Source organism: Silurus aristotelis (assembly GCF_946808225.1).
Source record: "Silurus aristotelis genome assembly, chromosome: 1".
Lineage (NCBI taxonomy): Eukaryota > Metazoa > Chordata > Actinopteri > Siluriformes > Siluridae > Silurus > Silurus aristotelis.
Genome location: NC_139574.1, coordinates 31,652,374 through 31,669,334, shown reverse-complemented (window position 1 = coordinate 31,669,334; position 16,961 = coordinate 31,652,374). Strand labels below are relative to the sequence as shown.

Here is a 16,961-nt window from a genome sequence, read left to right as displayed (position 1 = left end):
GGTTGAATGGAATTAATAAATGACAGCTCTGTGTTTAAGATGTTGGACTACTGATCAGAAGGTCTCGAGTTCATATCCTGACACCACCAACCTGCCACTGCTGGGCTCCTGAGCAAGGCCCCTAACCACTTAAATAATGAGTTGTCACTCTGGATAAAATGGTCAGCCAAATGCCATAAATGTAAATATCTTATTGACATGTAGCTGTAAATTTTCATGCCATAATACTGCTCCCATGTTTGACAGATGATGTGGATTTTTTTTTATCACCTAAATTTAAGATGAAATCTTACAAATCATTAACATCTGTATTTCAAATCCACTGTGGTTGTATAAAGAGGCAAACCTGACTATATACAGTATACATCCTCCAACTATGTGGTAACATTTTAATGAAGAATCATAAATGCCTGTCAGGTATCACAATATTTTTGTATCTGAAGGATCTTTGACAGAACATAGCCCCCTGTGCACAAAGCCAGCTCCATGAAGATACAGTTTGGAGTGGAAGATTTTGAGTGGCCTCCTAAAGAGCTCTGTTCTCAACTCTAGTAAACACTATTGTGATGAATTGGAATGGTAAATGCACATCAAGCCTCCTCATGCTACATCTGTACCTGAATTTACTTACGCCCTGTATATTTAACTGAATGAGCACAAATCTCCACAAGCACACTCCAAACATCTTCCCAGAAGAGTGGAGGTTTTAACAACAGCAAATTGGGACTAAATGTGTAGTGGGATGTTCAAAAATACCCCTCCTTCCTTAAATTAGGAATCTTTTTAAATTGGTTTTCATTAGGTTTTTCATTCTATTGTTTAGAGTATTATTGTGAAAACACATGTCAGCTATAAAGAAGAAATATAAAACACACTATATCAATTGTTCGTTGTTTTAGGTTTCAGTTCTCCAGACAACAGTGAATCTCAGAGCTGTGTCTGTTTACACATTACACTGCATTACAAATACACAAGACGCAACTGCTATATGGTATGTGAAGGTGATTTAGAGTTCACCAGCTTTATGTCTACAATAGGGAAAAGTTTCAAAGCCAGAGTCTATATTTGCTTAATGCTCCAAGTATTCATATCTGTATTTGGATTTAGTGGGTGTGGCCAATGGCACTCCTACTTTGTCAAATAGAGATAAAGTTTGTGTTTGAACACAATACAGGCATTGCTGTAAATGCATTGTTCATATTTAAATTAACGATATTCTTCATCCTGTAAACTTTACATCCAACCACTTGCCTGCTTAAAATCTAATAAAACAAATTAAATAAATACATTATTAATAAATACATTTATTACATTTGGTCACTTATTCATTTCTATACAGTATTTAGAGTCATGCGAAAACTATAATGATATATATTTCTATTTCGTTACATCCCTATGCATACATTTACTGTCTGGTTGAATGTACAACATTAAAATTATACAGCAATGTAATAATAAGTGCATATACCTTCTGTTTACATATAGAGAATATGTATATTACAGATTACAGTTTCTAATATAGTGTGTGCACTGGTTCTTTGAAGAGGTATTTAACATGAAGCAGGGCATTGCCTCTAAGTGGAAGATGTGTGTTATAGCATCGGATGACACCTGAGCATATGGTGCACAGGCACAGGCAAATACCAGAAGGTGTTTATGTAAAATATTCATAGCTCAGACACTTTGCATAATAATAGGTTAAAGTTACAGCTCCAAGGATTGTTAGAAGTTAACAAGCGTGAATGATATAGATTGTATCAGTTCGTGTTAAGATTACTTACGAGAGGCTATTTTTGGGTGCCTTTAACCTTCATTACCTGGAGAATAGACATTCTGCTAGCCTAAAATGTTTATGAAGAATACAGATTCTGAGTTTCGGTTTTTGAGGACACATCCATGACGTTATAATAACCTTAAATATTATATCAATAATTTATGAGGTTCACAGTACTGAGATTAACAACCACTATCTTATATGATTTTATATAAATAATTTAAAGACAAAATCTGGTCCTGTTACATGAACACAGCTTTGCTCCTTGGTTATCTTAACTGCAGTTTGTTTATTTGTTTCATTAGATTATAAAGAGTCGGATCATTATTTTTTAGCCACAGGCTATAATTTGACTCTTGTCATATTAGTCATTAGTTTTAGAAGAATGGAGGATATGCTTTTTACTGCATGCTTTCTTTATGTTTAGGACTGATACCTGATACTCTTCTTTGGATAGGATCCAGATACAAGATTTCATTCATTACCAATTTTAAACTGAGCAGGGATGCAGTGGATCTGAGGAGCACTTTAGTGGGAGGTGGGACTACATCCCATCAATACAATACATGGATGGGATGCCAGTCCGTAATAAGGCACTATGCATGAATTAGTATATGGTGTACACAAATCCGGAAATGGTAAGAAGCCTGTTCCCAGCATATTACTAACTAACTAACTAACTAACTAACCAACTAACTAACTAACTAACTAACTAACTTTCATCAGTCACTCCAAAAGCCCTACAGACATACAATATTTACATTTATATGTCATATATGTGTAGTATTTGTTAAATAAATCATATTTTCTGTCATGGTATTTCAAAAAGGATTGTATGCTTGCTAAAAATCTCAACAACCATAACAAGTTAATTTGCCATTTTTTTCAATGCATCAATGCTCCCTGTTTTTGGGGGGATTTTTGTGAATGAGACAGCTTTTAAAATGGCCAACTTTGTGATCAGTGCTCTTATAGAACTACAGAGAAGACTGAGATGCACCTATTTGCATTTAGGGGCTTTAGAGCAGGGGTCCCAAACCACCAGGCCATGGACCAGTACCAGGCTGTGGATCATTTGGTACCTGGTAGCACCGACATAATTAAAACTTTTTATTGTTCATTATTTTATTTCCATTTTATTGACTTTCACAGTAAATGTTATAAATGAACACTTCCGCCGTTTAGTTATGCACGTGCCACCCGTGGTCCATGGAAAAATAGTCTTCTGCTAAACTGGCCTGTGGTGGAAAATCAATCCCAATCCACCTTGTTTTTTGTTTTGCGGGAAGGAAACCAGAGAATCCAGAAGAACGTATATTAGTTTGGGGCCAAATGGGTTAACCTGACTTCTTTTAGCATGAAGTAAGGATTGTCAGTATGCTATTTTAGTGATTTAGTTGTTGTTCCTTCATGCTTCCTCATTCGAAATGGCCCACAGAAAACAATAGTTGATGTTTATGTGTATAAAGAATTGTCTGTATAATTGATTGATAATAGCTGGCAACCATGAAGCCAATTACTTCTAAACAAATAAATATGATAAATAATATAAAAAAGGAAGTGCTTGTGTACCTTTTACTAAGAGATTTTATTTGCCACAATAAAAAAATACAACGAGTTTGAATGCACACGCACCCTCATGCCGGGGGTGCGGCCCAGTCTACTGGGTTTCACAGACAGGAAGCGGAAGTGCCGCCATCTCCTCGTAGCTCCAACACCAGGGTCAACGTTTGCATGGTAACGTTACAGCACCTTTAAATCATGAATCTTGGCCAGACCAGACAAAGTAATTTTCAAGTGTCACTATCACAACAAAATCGATATATTTTTTACAAATATAAATATATACAGCGCGGTTGGTACGGCACTATAAAGTTGGCGCAAATATTTCGCCCATATTATTTGGTGCGATAGCGTGCAGCTTTAGAGGCCGAATCCCAAATCCTTCCTTTTGATGCACTTTCTAGGGCGCTGGAGAAGTGCACTCGGCGCGTTGGAGTGCACTTTGTGTAGTGGGAGACGGTATGATTTGGGATCGCGCCATTTGTCTCTGCTGGCCAGAGGAACTGCTAAGTATCGCTAGCGCTTGGGTAGAACCGAGAGCCCGGTTCCGAGTTCCATCTCCACCCCGGGGTTAATGGCTCGTTTTAGATCCACCTTGTGACGGAAATTCTGGATTTCTCAGCTCGGGGCGATACGGGTTCATGTCTTTCAGTTGACAGCGCCAGATTTTTTGGGACGGTAAGTCAGTCAGTAGGGTGTGCTAAGCTAGCGCATTAGCCCCCTGTAGCTGTTATAAGACAGTGTCCAGGCGGGACTTTCTCTCTGTCTCCGAGTGTGAGGACACAGAGACACATGCGGGACCGAATGGAAGGTGAAGGCGAAATTTTTACTCACACCTCCTTATTCAGTATTCACTCTGTCTCTCTTTCTCCCTGTGTTTTCTCACACATTGTCTCCGAGGCAGGTCACTTTAGTCTATATTTGCTCCTGGGAGGAGGCTAGCTGGCTAAAGTCAGGAGTGTGTGTGTGCGTGTGTGTGTGCGCGTGCGTGCGCGCGCGGCTGTCACAAGCCCTCAGCAGCCACTGCTTGAATGTCATTTCACAAGGCAGCCACTAATGTATACTATAATTAATATAACATTTTAATTAGGTGTTATTAAATCAAATATTTAATACAAATACTATTAATTATGATTTTTTTTTCAAATTAATATTACATTATCTCACGAGTTGTTTGCCTCGTATGTTCTGACAGGTAGGTTGTGTGCTAAGCTAACGTTGTCTGCTCTTCTTGCTAGCAGGTTGGACGGGTTGTAGTGTGTGTGTGTGTGTGTGTGTGTGTGTGTGATTATTATATTATACGTTTTTATGACAGAAATGTGTTTTAATGACTATAAATATAAAAAACAAATTGCCATTGCTTTTTAACTGTTGCTTCTTGAGGCCACTTGGTTCAAAGTCGTGATTTGTGTGATTTACATATTTATTTATTTTTTTACATATCGCTATATTTATGGCATTTGGCAGGTGTGTTTATCCAAAAGCAGCTATTTCATGTATACATCAGAGCAGTTGTGGAGTTGTGAAGGGCCTTGCACAAGGGCCCAGCAGAGGCAGCTTTGTGGTGCGGGGATTTGAACTCACAACCTTCTCATGAGAAATCTAATATTCAGCCCACAGAGACGTTTGGCTGATTTTGTATGATCGAGATGATTTTGAGTATTTGAATGAGTGTCGGAGGTTTCGGGGCATGGGTTCAGTTAGGATTAAGCTCGTTCTCATCCGTACACTTGAATCTCTGACTCGATATATTACTAAAGCCCCTGGGACTTTGCTCTGGTCTTTGCCAGCTCGACTTTTGGAGCACTTGTTATCAGGTTTCAGTATTATGCAATGGTTATTTATACAGTGTGTCATCTGCCACGCCTTCGAAACCAATCCTGGAGCGTTTTCATTCAGGAACACGAGCTTTTGGACGATTCGAAGTGTGTTTTGTAAATCGAACAATAAGCCCTTTCACTGTTTCTCGCTTAAACTCCAAAGTGAGTGGTCAAGGTCAAGAAAACACTATAATCAAGTTATGCTTTGGGGTGTGGTGGGGGTCAGTGATGATACCATTATATAGAACTTTGGGGGAAACACTGGGAAAACCCAAGGGCCATGCGAGATCAGATAGAAGTGGCGAATAAAAAAAAGTTTGTATTAAAACAATAGAGATGAAAGAGAATGATTTTCAGGTCTTTTATGGATTTGCTTTGCTTTGCTTTTTTCTTTTTCTTTTTTTTCTTCATTTGAGATCATGAGCACCTTCATAGATTTTTGTTATGATTTGCCACAACACTTGTTGTTCTGCTCGTTTTTTTGTTCTTATTTTTATAGGTTTCTTAAATAATACAGTCCATACCGTAATGTAATAAAGATAAATATGGCGAGGTTCTGTCGATTCTAATACGCAGCTTCATGATGAATGTTAATAAAAAGGTGGCTTTCAGAACAACAGTTTGACCTTGAATCTGAATCACGGGTTTCATTAGGTTTCCCGCCCTTCTGAACGAGAGCGTTCTACTTCACTCTTTCTTCTTCTGCTTCTCTTTCTGTGTTGTTTATAAATCTCTTTGTGAAGTTGCATGTTTTGTACACCAAATAAAGTATTTGCAATCGTCACTTTTCATTAAAGGTCAAAGCTCAGAGCTGAAAACACCAGGCCACTAGACAGAGAAAGAGCACATTTTAAAAGCATCTAACAGCACTGCATATGTTACATTTTCCTACAATGCAGCTCAGCATGCTCGTGCACTTAATCTCCATCCATGTGCATGTTGATACTTGGTGCTTTTTCGGACAGGATTCAAGTTGCATGGGGTTGTGGAATAATTTTACATCTCAGTGGTTTTCTATACAGATAACCAAAAGTTGCTTTCCGTATTTAGTCTTGTAGTTTATAGCATCCTGCCTGAACATGGAACACTTCTATATGTATTACTTATACTATATACTTCTGTTATTATACAAACCATTGTTGCCAGACTCTGGTTTCATTATAATGTTTCACCCAAGAGCCACAATTCCTTGTTTCCTCCAGTGCATGAACGATCGCTCGAAAGCCAAGTCGTCAGTGGTGCATAATCATCTGATGTGACAGACATAACACACTAGAAATATTATATCACTGACTTGATGTGAGCGTGATCCGAGTTTCCCTGATTAACTAATCCAATCTAAATAGATCTGTACTCACAATTCCATTCTAAAAGACAATTTTGCTGCTGAAGGCTGAAGACATTTGGTTTTGAAATCAAAACATGAATGAAACAATAGATTAAAATGTTAATTTACTTGTGTACATATGTATGTATGTATGTATGTATGTATGCCATCTAGCCATGTTAAACAATGGAGATCATGGCAATTTTTGTCTGAATCCACCTGGAAATACACCCCAAGAACGTGACAGACAGGTGTTACTTGTTGCCCAGATGTGCCCTTTAATACTGTTTATTTAAACAATTAAAATCTTTGAATGTCCACACTTAGTTGGAGACCTTGGTTCTGAACCTCGCACGTGAATCATGCGTCTGCTGTTAGAAGAATAAACAAACTTTAAGCCAAGAAAGCTCTTGATGGGAGAAAAGCAAGCCTTTGGGAAGTTGAGAAAAGAGGGAAAATCGACCATTGCACAGGTGTTGGGCATATAATGAAAAAGAACCAAACCATTGGTCTACTAACAAGAAGACATGGAACAGGTTGGTCAAGGAAAACAAGAAAAGCAGCTGATGACAAGCTATGGAAAAAAAAAATCTTAAAACATAAATAGGGCAGGGGATGAATTTGGACTCAATTAATTATGAATCAGGATGAATTAAGACTTGAAATATAAAGGCCATATGACAAGTCGCAGTTAGAATCAGAAGGCAAAATGAACCTTTACCAGAATAATGAAAATCCCAACATGTGAAGAAGGAAAGGATGGGCTTATGATCCCAAACATACCGGTTCATTTACTAAAGCACGGAGAAAGTCCTTTTGTGTTTCCACTGTTCATTGTGTGGATGGTCGTCTAGGTTGTCAGTTTGTGGACTGTAATTTGGTAATGCGTTTGCAATTTAATTGCACTTTCTTTTATTATTACACCCCCTGTGCTGAGTCAGCAGTATATGATGCACGCTGTGCCGCTCCTGGACACACCATTTCAGTGCTCCAAAGCTCTTTGCTGCATTTTGGATAAGATCCAAGTAGAAGATTAAGAAGTAGTTCTACCTCACCATCAGGCCATGTGTGTCTGTGTGTTTGCTGTTTTTTTATTTTATAGGTTGACCCTGTGCAGGATAAAGCACTTACTATTGAATGAATGAATGGACTGCTGAATGTTTTTTGTGATGCGGTTATGCTCTTATACAGAAAGCGCTTCCTATACATGCACTCGATATACAGGTCTAGGCGATGTTCTTGTCTACCAGTTGACTTATTATCACCACCGATTGTCCCGGGCTTTAATTTGTCAGTTGACCTCTACACTGGACGGCTTTTTGACCATCCCATTCAATATTTAGTGTCCATATGCTCTTATTTAATCTCCACTTTTCAGGGAAGATTTTTCACACTTTGGAGTGTGCTTGTGGAGATTTGTACTCACTTAGTCACAAGGGATTCAGTAAAGTCAGGTATTAATGTAGGGTGAAAAGAGGCCTGGGGTGCAGTTGGTGTATAAGGAGCAAAGGTTTGGGTCACGTAGTTCAAGTGAAAGGAAAATTTCATGCTTCCACATCCAAATACATCTGATGGTGTGCTTTTAACTTTGTGGTAACAGTTTGGGGAAGAACCCACATATGGTTGGGAAAGTCTGGTGTTTCAATACTTTTGTCCATATACTTCATGCTTGTTCATGATTGGACGGAAGGTATTGATAATTATTTAGTAACAGCGGTGCTTACTGCTGCTCCACCCTTAAATCATATGATGGGTTTATGTTAATAGACAGGTTATAATATATTTTTGTCTCTATAGTAACTATCGGATAAGAAGTACTTTTTCTTTATTAAAAACCAAGGCTAAATATACAAGAGAAAATAAGATGTTTTAAAATGAACAACTAATTTGTTTCTTTTTTTTTTTTTATTTAAATGTAAATTTTATTGCTAAAAATGCATATATGAGTATCTGTGAAAACTAAACCCATTTAATGCATTTAATTGCTATATTACCTCAGGTTCCCTGGTGGTCTAGTGGTTAGGATGTGGCGCTCTCACCGCTGCGGCCCGGGTTTGATCCCCGGTTAGGGAACCAACCCCAGCCATTAGGGTTGCACAAGCCTTAGTGCCGGTCCCAAGCCCGGATAAATGGGAAGGGTTGCGTTAGGAAGGGCATCCAGCGTAAAAACATGTGCCAAATCAAACATGCGGATGGTCCGCTGTGGCGCCCCCTGATGGGAGAAGCCGAAAGAAAGTTTAATTGCTATATTACCTCAAAAATATATATATTTAAGAAATAGTCAGAATTCCGAGAAATATTGTCGTAAGTAGGCAGCGGGCAAAAAGAGATGCTGCATAGGGAAGGCATGTTTTTAGTTCATGTGATGTATAATAGGAACTAACTCGTTTCACGAAACAGTAATCACCACCAAATTGTTTTATTTTTAGAGGAATTAAACACTTTGCAACTTCAGGTTCCTCTTTGATGTCATAATATTTTGTCTCATATTGTTGTTGTTTACCAACTAGCATGTTTACTTTTTCTATACTCTGTTAAACGTAATTAATTCATTTATTATTTTCAGCAAAAGGCACAAGCTAGTTTTAGCAACTTTATCATTTTAAAGAAAGAAGACAGCGTTTACGTCAAACATTTCAATACACAAAGTGAGTCCATTGTGTCTGTTGAGCTCACTTTTGTCTTGGCAGCAAACAAAGTGCTCGTACTTGTGGAGGGGAAAAAAAATCAGTCTAATGGTTACTGTGATTGTTGAGCAGGTAAAGACTGACTATTCAGGAAGCAGCTTAGGTTTGTAGCATCTCAGTCGATGATTAATTTACGCAAGAAAGACTGTACTATTGCTGAAGAAACGATCTGTGCTTACAGTTACTGATTTGTTGGTGGTTTTTTTGTGGCCTGGCTGTTCGCTCCTGACCGCACACTTCGCTGATTTTTGCTCTCGCCATTATTGCTGTTATTATTCTAGCAAATATAGCCAGTAATGTAAACGCCGCCAGGAAACCTTTCCATTTTAATGAAGCCAAATGAGCAGAGTAATTCTTTTCACTTACAGTGTACATTATATGGACAAAATTATTAGGACACCTGACTTTTCTTACCATGTGTGGTTCTTTCCCAAACTGTTAACACAACGTTGGAGGCACATAGTATATAGTAAACATTAAATTTTCCCTTCACTTGACCTGGACGACCCAAAACCTGTTCCAGCATGACAGTGCCCTTGTGCACAAAGCCAGCTCCATGAACATATGCTTTCATTGGTTGAAGTCTTTAGATTTTGAGTGGCCTGCTGTAGAACTCTGACCTTAAACCTCTTAAACACCTGATGAATTGGGATCCGGCTGCACCCCAGGTCTCCTCACCCTGCATCAGTACCCGACTTTACTTTAACGCCCTTGTGGCTGAATGAGCACAAATCTCCATAAGCACACTCCAAAATCTAGTGGAACATCTTCCCAGAAGAGTGAAGATTAATAAATGGAATGGAATGTTCACAAGTGTCAGGTGTCAACAAGCTTGTCTGTACGGTGTATTTCGGCTATAGGAAGACAGAAGCTTGGGAGAAAAACTAGCTTGCAGTGAACAGTTCATTTCATTTAGCCCTCACGCCGAGTTATTTATATTTGGCAGATTTTTTTAATTAAGATGGTAATGTTGATGTGTTGATGTGTAAATGTGTAATAAAATGTTCCTTTCTAGTTTACTTGTGTACAACATACAAAATATAAACATTAATCAGTTTTAATACGCAGTGGTTCCATTTGTCCTTTGCTCCAGATTCGATGTCGTTTCAGAAGTACATCGTGCCGGTATGAGACTTGAGAGCCGAGTGCGTTTCGATGAGTGTTATCAGTTATATTTATGTAAAGGAGGGAGGTTTTTTTTTGTACATGCTGTACTGCACTGTGACTGGGTGTTGTCGTGAACACACACACACCAATCTCAGACTGATATCTTTCTCCACATAAATGGTAGGACATGGAGAAGAGTGAGATTAGATGTTGAGTGAAAGTGGACCGTCAGAGGGAAGAACAAGTGCAGTGAGAGCGACACAGCGACGCTCTGCAATATTCAACAGGCAGATAGTTTTCTTTCCTGCCTACTTACTGTTACACCTCATTCTCGAATCCTTATTTCCCTATTCTCCTCCGCAGTTTTTAATTCCACACGGATCTTCTGGGTCCTGATGCGGCCCCGCAGAGGTTTAGTGCAGCCGACAAGCTGAGGAGCTCCGGCACCTGGACCAGAGACTCACCGGACCTGATAGACACACGCAGACACACACAGAGACTGAGAGACTGTCGTGCATAGGTAAAGATCCACTAGTGTACATTTACATCACGTTTACATTGACATACTTGGCAAATTCTTATGTCACTGCAGGAGATGATGTAAACACTTCGCCTCAACTTTTCAATCAGCTCAGTAGTGCAGAGCAATCATTTGTATTTATTTATTTTATTTTTTTTTTTTTCGGTTAGTTCAAACTGTAGTTACAGACAGAACTTTGTAAACATAAGTACGGTGAATAAATAGAAAAGACTATGGCAGTGAAAAATGTGCAGACTATTTTCACCGTTTTAGTGCAAATTCAATAGGAAATTATTATTATTTTTATTTATAATTTTTTTTAAAGCGTTAATTACATAAAGAAAAGGGCGTTATAACAAATATCACAAGGCATTTCTGCAATACACTACAGTATACCTTCTGTATCATGAGATACAGGTTTCCTAACATCCTGCCAGCAGAACTCGGGTCCTGTTTAAATACAAGCCTTTGATATTTATAGTGAATCTGTACGAAAAGAAATTAGCAGTAAATAAGGAAAAGAAAATGAATGTATACTGGTCAAAAGATTCCAAAAATTTTAAAACATTTGATCAGCTAATCTAACTTGTGCACTCATAAGATTAGATTTGCAATAATTTCTTTATTTGAATTATTATTATTATTATTTTATTTTTTATTTTTTTTATAGCAAAATGCTGTCTTGACATTTTAAATTTCACAGTGATTTTCCAGGCAAACATTCTTGAATAGAATTTGATAAGTGTGTTTCAGGAGCAGTCAATTTTGTGAAGAAATTGGAAACAGGTGGCGCAGGTTGCTTTCTTTTTTTGATACCCTTCTCTTCTCCAAGCAATATTCTACAAAATGAATATAACACTCAGAAGGGAGAAGCATTTAGTTGCTACACTATATGGATAAAAGTATTTAAAAACCTGACATTTCCAGCCATATGTTTTTTTTTTTCTACACAAAGTTGAATAGGATGCCTTTGGATGTGGCACCATTAAATCTTCCCTTCACTTGAACTAGGAGACCTAAACCTGTTCCATCAAGACAATCCCCCTGAACACAAAGCAAACTCCTTGAAGATTTGGTTTACGTGAGTTGAAGTGGAAGATCTTGAGTGGCCTGCTCTAGAGCTTTGACCTCAACCCTGTTGAACACCTTTGGGATAAATTAAAATGCAGACTGCACCCCAGGCCTCCTCATCTTAAATCAGTACCTGAATTTACTACTGCCCTTGAGGCTGAAAGAACACAAATCTCCACAATCACACAGTTATTACAGCAACAAATGAGGACTAAATGTGAAATGGGATGTTTAAAAAGCACATACAAATCTTCTAAGCAGGTCAGTATGGACAATCGTTTGTCCCTATAGTGTATTTATATATGACGTAAAAACAGAACCTGTGCCTATGACGTAAAAACAGAACACTTATAAATGGAGTTCTATGCATGCTGCATTATGAATGTACACAATATGGACCAAAGTTTGTTGACACCTCACCATAAGATTTGTTTGTGCTTTCTGAGCATCCCGTTTCACATTTTCCTGTTTGCTCCACTCTTCTGGGAAGGTATTCCACTGGATTTTCGAGTGTGTTCATGGAGATTTGTGGTAACAGTTTGTGGAAGATCTGCATATGGCTGGAAAAGTCCGGTGTCCCAATACTTGTGCCTATAGTCTATATTTTGATGTCTAGACACATCAAAATAAAAGCTCACCTCAAACAATACTTATGCTGTATGTAGAGATGATTAAATTATTGTGGCATATCTATAATCACTTTTCTTAATGAATTATGAAAATGACATTTAACCTGAAGCTTATCTTCACTGTTAATGATTTTTGAAATACTTAAGAAGCTTCTTTTTTTTTTTTTTTTTTAAATGTCATCTTTGTTGGCATTTGTGCTGCTTTCATTTTTCTTCTTTCAGACCTTGTTTTCCAACCTTGCAGATTTCACCGGAACCCGATAGCCACTCTGTTGCCATGTCGACCTCATCGCTAAGGCGACAAGTGAAGAATATTGTTCACAATTACTCTGAAGCGGAGATTAAGGTAAGCGGTTGCTTTCATTTAAGCCGATTTTACTCTCTCAATAAGCATCTACTTTCCTTATTATTGTGCTATTCTGCTCGTGAGATCAGTCTGTAGATGTACATTTTATTTGTATAAAAAAAAACAACTTTGTTCCTAAATATTTGTGTGCTTTTGGTATTACTTCTATCCTTTCTAATATCTATTTACAATCTTGACTGAATTTGTTTTTTTTCTTCATTCTTCTACAGGTCAGGGAAGCAACTTCCAATGACCCCTGGGGTCCATCAAGTTCTCTGATGTCAGAGATCGCAGATCTGACATATAACGTAGTGGCATTCTCAGAAATCATGAGCATGGTGTGGAAGAGACTCAATGACCATGGGAAGAACTGGAGGCACGTGTATAAGGTCAGGACCTCACCTAAACTGTCACTTTGTTTAGGTGAGAGCATCGCTTTTACCATGAACCCGATTTCCATATTTGTTTCAGGCTATGACTCTTATGGAGTATCTGATTAAGACGGGTTCAGAACGAGTGGCGCAGCAATGCAGGGAAAACATCTACGCTGTCCAGACACTCAAAGACTTCCAGTACATCGACAGAGACGGAAAAGACCAGGTAAAGATGCACGCAGAGGAAAAACCCGCTCGAACGTCGCTATCCGCACACCGCAGACATGTTGCTCTTATCCAGATAACCGTGTGCTGGCTGCGCTTTTTTATTGCATCATTACAATTGTGTTTCTGCCGTGTTGTTTCGGTGATTTAGGTATTTCGGGCGAAAATTTCGGTTAATCCCTGTAATTTTTGATTGGCGGGATGTGGCCCGCGGGCCGTAGTTTGCCATAGTCTGATATACCGCAAAGTTTCCCAGTAGGGGCAAGCTCATTTAAGTCTTAAAAATACCGTATTGAACTCAAGCGAAGCGAACACGCACATTAAAAAACAAACACAAATTCGATATGAACGTAAGAGCCGCATGAAACCAGCCAAAGAGCCGCGAGCCGCGGGTTGGCCACCCCTGCATTAGAGCATTATTTCAATTAATAAATCTCTTTCAACAGTTTTTCAGCCAATTCAGATTTGGAAAGCAATTGAACACCATCTGAGTATTCAATCTCACCAACTGTCAGCTTCTGTTGTCAGTCAGAATCACATGCATTTATGGCGTAGAAAATGTCAGCAGTTCCATTGCACCATCTGTAAGTACACCACTGCCTCTCTGCACAGTAGGGAGTAGGATTAGTGAAGGCGGCGCAGAAAATAGTCATTCTTTTTTGCGACGGATTTGTCTCCTGCGTTTTCTTTCTCTCTTTGTGCTTGTATAAACGATATGTGGGATTCTATAGATTCATTGATTCATTGTATGTCATCTGTGGTTGTGCCGCAACGTTCATTGGTGGTTGAGAGACTTTTACCACCGTGGCTTGGGTTCGATTCTTGGGCAGAGGACCAACCGGGCCAACAAGGGATTAAATGGGGCAGTGCTCAGTCTCCGTGCCGGACCCAAACCCAGATTAAATTATATGGTTGCATTAGGAAGGCCAGCGAGAGTTGAAAGTGTGCCAAATCAAATATGCAGATGATTTGACTGCCAATAACAGGAGAAAACAACAACAACTACATCATCTCCTTAACTGGAGTCATTTCCAAGAAGTGCATTTCTAAGCACTTCAATTTCCATCTTCCACTGATTCATTCACACAATGTTTTTGATTGCACATTGAATTAGTGTTCAGTCTTGTGGTGTCTTTTCTATATTTTGTGTTATAAAGAACATTATATTGAGTGACAAAAAGGCCTTTAATTCTTTATTTGGCACTAACACTTTTCTACCAGCAAGACTCGAAATCATTGGTTTGTTCCTGCAGTTCATGCATCATCCAGTAGAAGGCAACAACACATTCATAGTGTACACAAGTGACAGTGCAAATGAAATAAACTGGCTGTGCATATCAAAGAACACAGTGTTATTTATGCAGTCAGTCACTGAGAACTTTCGTAGGAAAATCAGTACACCCACTCAGCCAGGCAGTGAATTAATCAGCCAGCTGTGTGCCAGCAGTACAATGCATAAAATAATGTGGTTATGGCCCAGCAGCTTCAGATCATTTTTACATAAATCATCAGAATGGAGGTAAAACGTGATTGACCATGACATGATTGTTGGTGCCAGGCAGGCTGGTTTGAGTGTTGTACAACAGAATGGTGCAATAAAGAGAAAAAAATAACATCCACCACGCAGCAGTTTTGCAGATTGAAACATCTAATAGATGAGCGAATTCAGCGGAGAATGGCTAAACTGGTTTAAGGTTACAACTTACCCACAACGCACAGTTGTGGTGACCGGAAAACATCTCAGGATGCACAACATGTCAATCAAACACCAGGAAAAGACCATGACTGAATTCTATTGTCAGTGAACCTGCCTTCCAGTTTGTGTCCAACTATTCCAGGCCTGCAGAGGTGGTGTTGGGAATGTTTTCTTGTTCGCCGTTAATGCAAATCACTCCTCAGTTAAATGCCACAGACTGTTTGAGTATTGTAGCTCATCATGTACATCTTCTACTTCCTACATAATAATGCCCTGTCATGAGTTCATCTCATGCTGGTTTCATGAGCATGACAATGAGGTCAATGTTCTTCAGTGGATTTCCCAGTCTCTGGTTTAAATTCAGTGAAACACCTATGGGAAACTGTGGATCCCAGTCAAAGATTGATGAATTGCGGACATGCAGCAAGAAAGTGGATTTGCTAAATTTGCAGGAATCGTGTGAGTCAACTTGGACTAGTTTGAAAGCAAATTGAGGCTAAATAGTAATAGTATTGTATTTCTAATAATGTCCTCAGTGACTATTTTATGTTGCATACGAGTCTAACGTTGATGACATGATGGTGCCAGATGGTGCAATATTTCCTGCTTATCTCCTGCAAACTTTAAATATACTGTATTCGAGTTGTATCCATTTTTGTCGTGGTGCAACAGAAGTAAAATATGGTACAAATTATTGTGCACATAATTTCAGTCTCCAAATGTAATAGTATGAATAAAATGTCATTTTACCTTTTATTTGTGTAGCACTTTTAACAACAGACATCGTCCCAAAGCAGCTTTTACAGAATCAATAAGAATGTGACTATACGAGTGAGCCAGTAGTGACAGAGGCGAGGATAAACTCTTCGATAGTATAGGGAAGAAACCTTAAAAGAAAACAGACTCAAAAGGGAACTCATGCTCATCTGAGTGACCTCGAATGTCCAGTCATTATATTTCCATATATACTTTTTCAATTGTTGAAGAACAACTTGTGTGTTCAGCATTTTGAAGCAGTGATGCATGTCTAATACAACATTCTTAGTGGTACAATTATTCATCCAAACCCCAAAATGAGCGTAGTATAAAAATGTGTCTTTGGTTTCCACTTTAAAATCAAGATAACAGGATTTGTATTTAACATTCATTCATTCATTAATTTTCTCCCGCTTATCCGTAATTCGGGTCGCGGGGGCAGCAGTCTAAGCAGGCCTCCGCCTTCGACTGCTGCCCAATCCTCACAGCACCGTCCCTTACGGTCCCTCCTGCAGGTGGTGAGCCCACGGGAAGGCGGCCCCACGTCACGGACCTTGATATTTCCCTCGTAAGGGACCCCCGGAGCATAGAGGGTTAAGGGCCTTGCTCAAGGGCCCAAGAGTGGCAGCCTGGCGATACCGGGGCTCGAAACCCAGACCTTCCGATCGGCAACCCAGCGCCTTAACCGCTGGAGCCACCACTCCCCCTAGTGTATTTAACACTTGTAATCAAATGTATAATCAAAATATGCCTGATATATTCAGACTTCTAGCAGCATATACCCAAACAAAAGAGATGCATTAGAATGACATGAAATTAAGCAATGTATTTTATTAAATGCTGTTTCTGAAGTAAACATTTTATTTCTTAATTTTTTACTCGAATTCAAGCATCTGTGACATGATGCCACAAACTTGAGAATATGGTTGTGTTGTTGGGGCAAGTTATTTATGTTAGCTGATGGTAGTCAAAATGCTTAGGTGAAGCAATTTTTATTTTTATTTTTCCCACCAAAACCCTTAGTTTATTCTAATTTGAGACCAAGAGGAAGCTGCACAGTTTGGCT

General features: G+C 38.9%; 1 protein-coding gene across 16 annotated transcripts in view; it reads left to right on the top strand.

The window, feature by feature from the left end:
• The first annotated feature begins 3,416 nt into the window (after positions 1-3,416).
• epn1a (epsin 1a) overlaps positions 3,417-16,961 on the top strand; it is a 22,900-nt gene continuing 9,355 nt past the window's right edge. For 3 of the 16 annotated variants that reach the window (XM_083523941.1, XM_083523952.1, XM_083523945.1), the window contains exons 1-5: positions 3,417-3,511; positions 10,642-10,798; positions 12,743-12,844; positions 13,075-13,233; positions 13,316-13,444. In XM_083523941.1, the coding sequence (XP_083380067.1) occupies positions 12,776-12,844; positions 13,075-13,233; positions 13,316-13,444 (357 nt within the window). In that variant the 5' untranslated portion in view covers positions 3,417-3,511; positions 10,642-10,798; positions 12,743-12,775. Of the gene's footprint in view, positions 4,149-4,304; positions 4,533-10,641; positions 10,799-11,556; positions 11,585-12,720; positions 12,845-13,074; positions 13,234-13,315; positions 13,445-16,961 lie in introns of those variants that run through there. The other 13 variants (XM_083523937.1, XM_083523949.1, XM_083523946.1 and 10 more) reach the window with 13 other exon arrangements.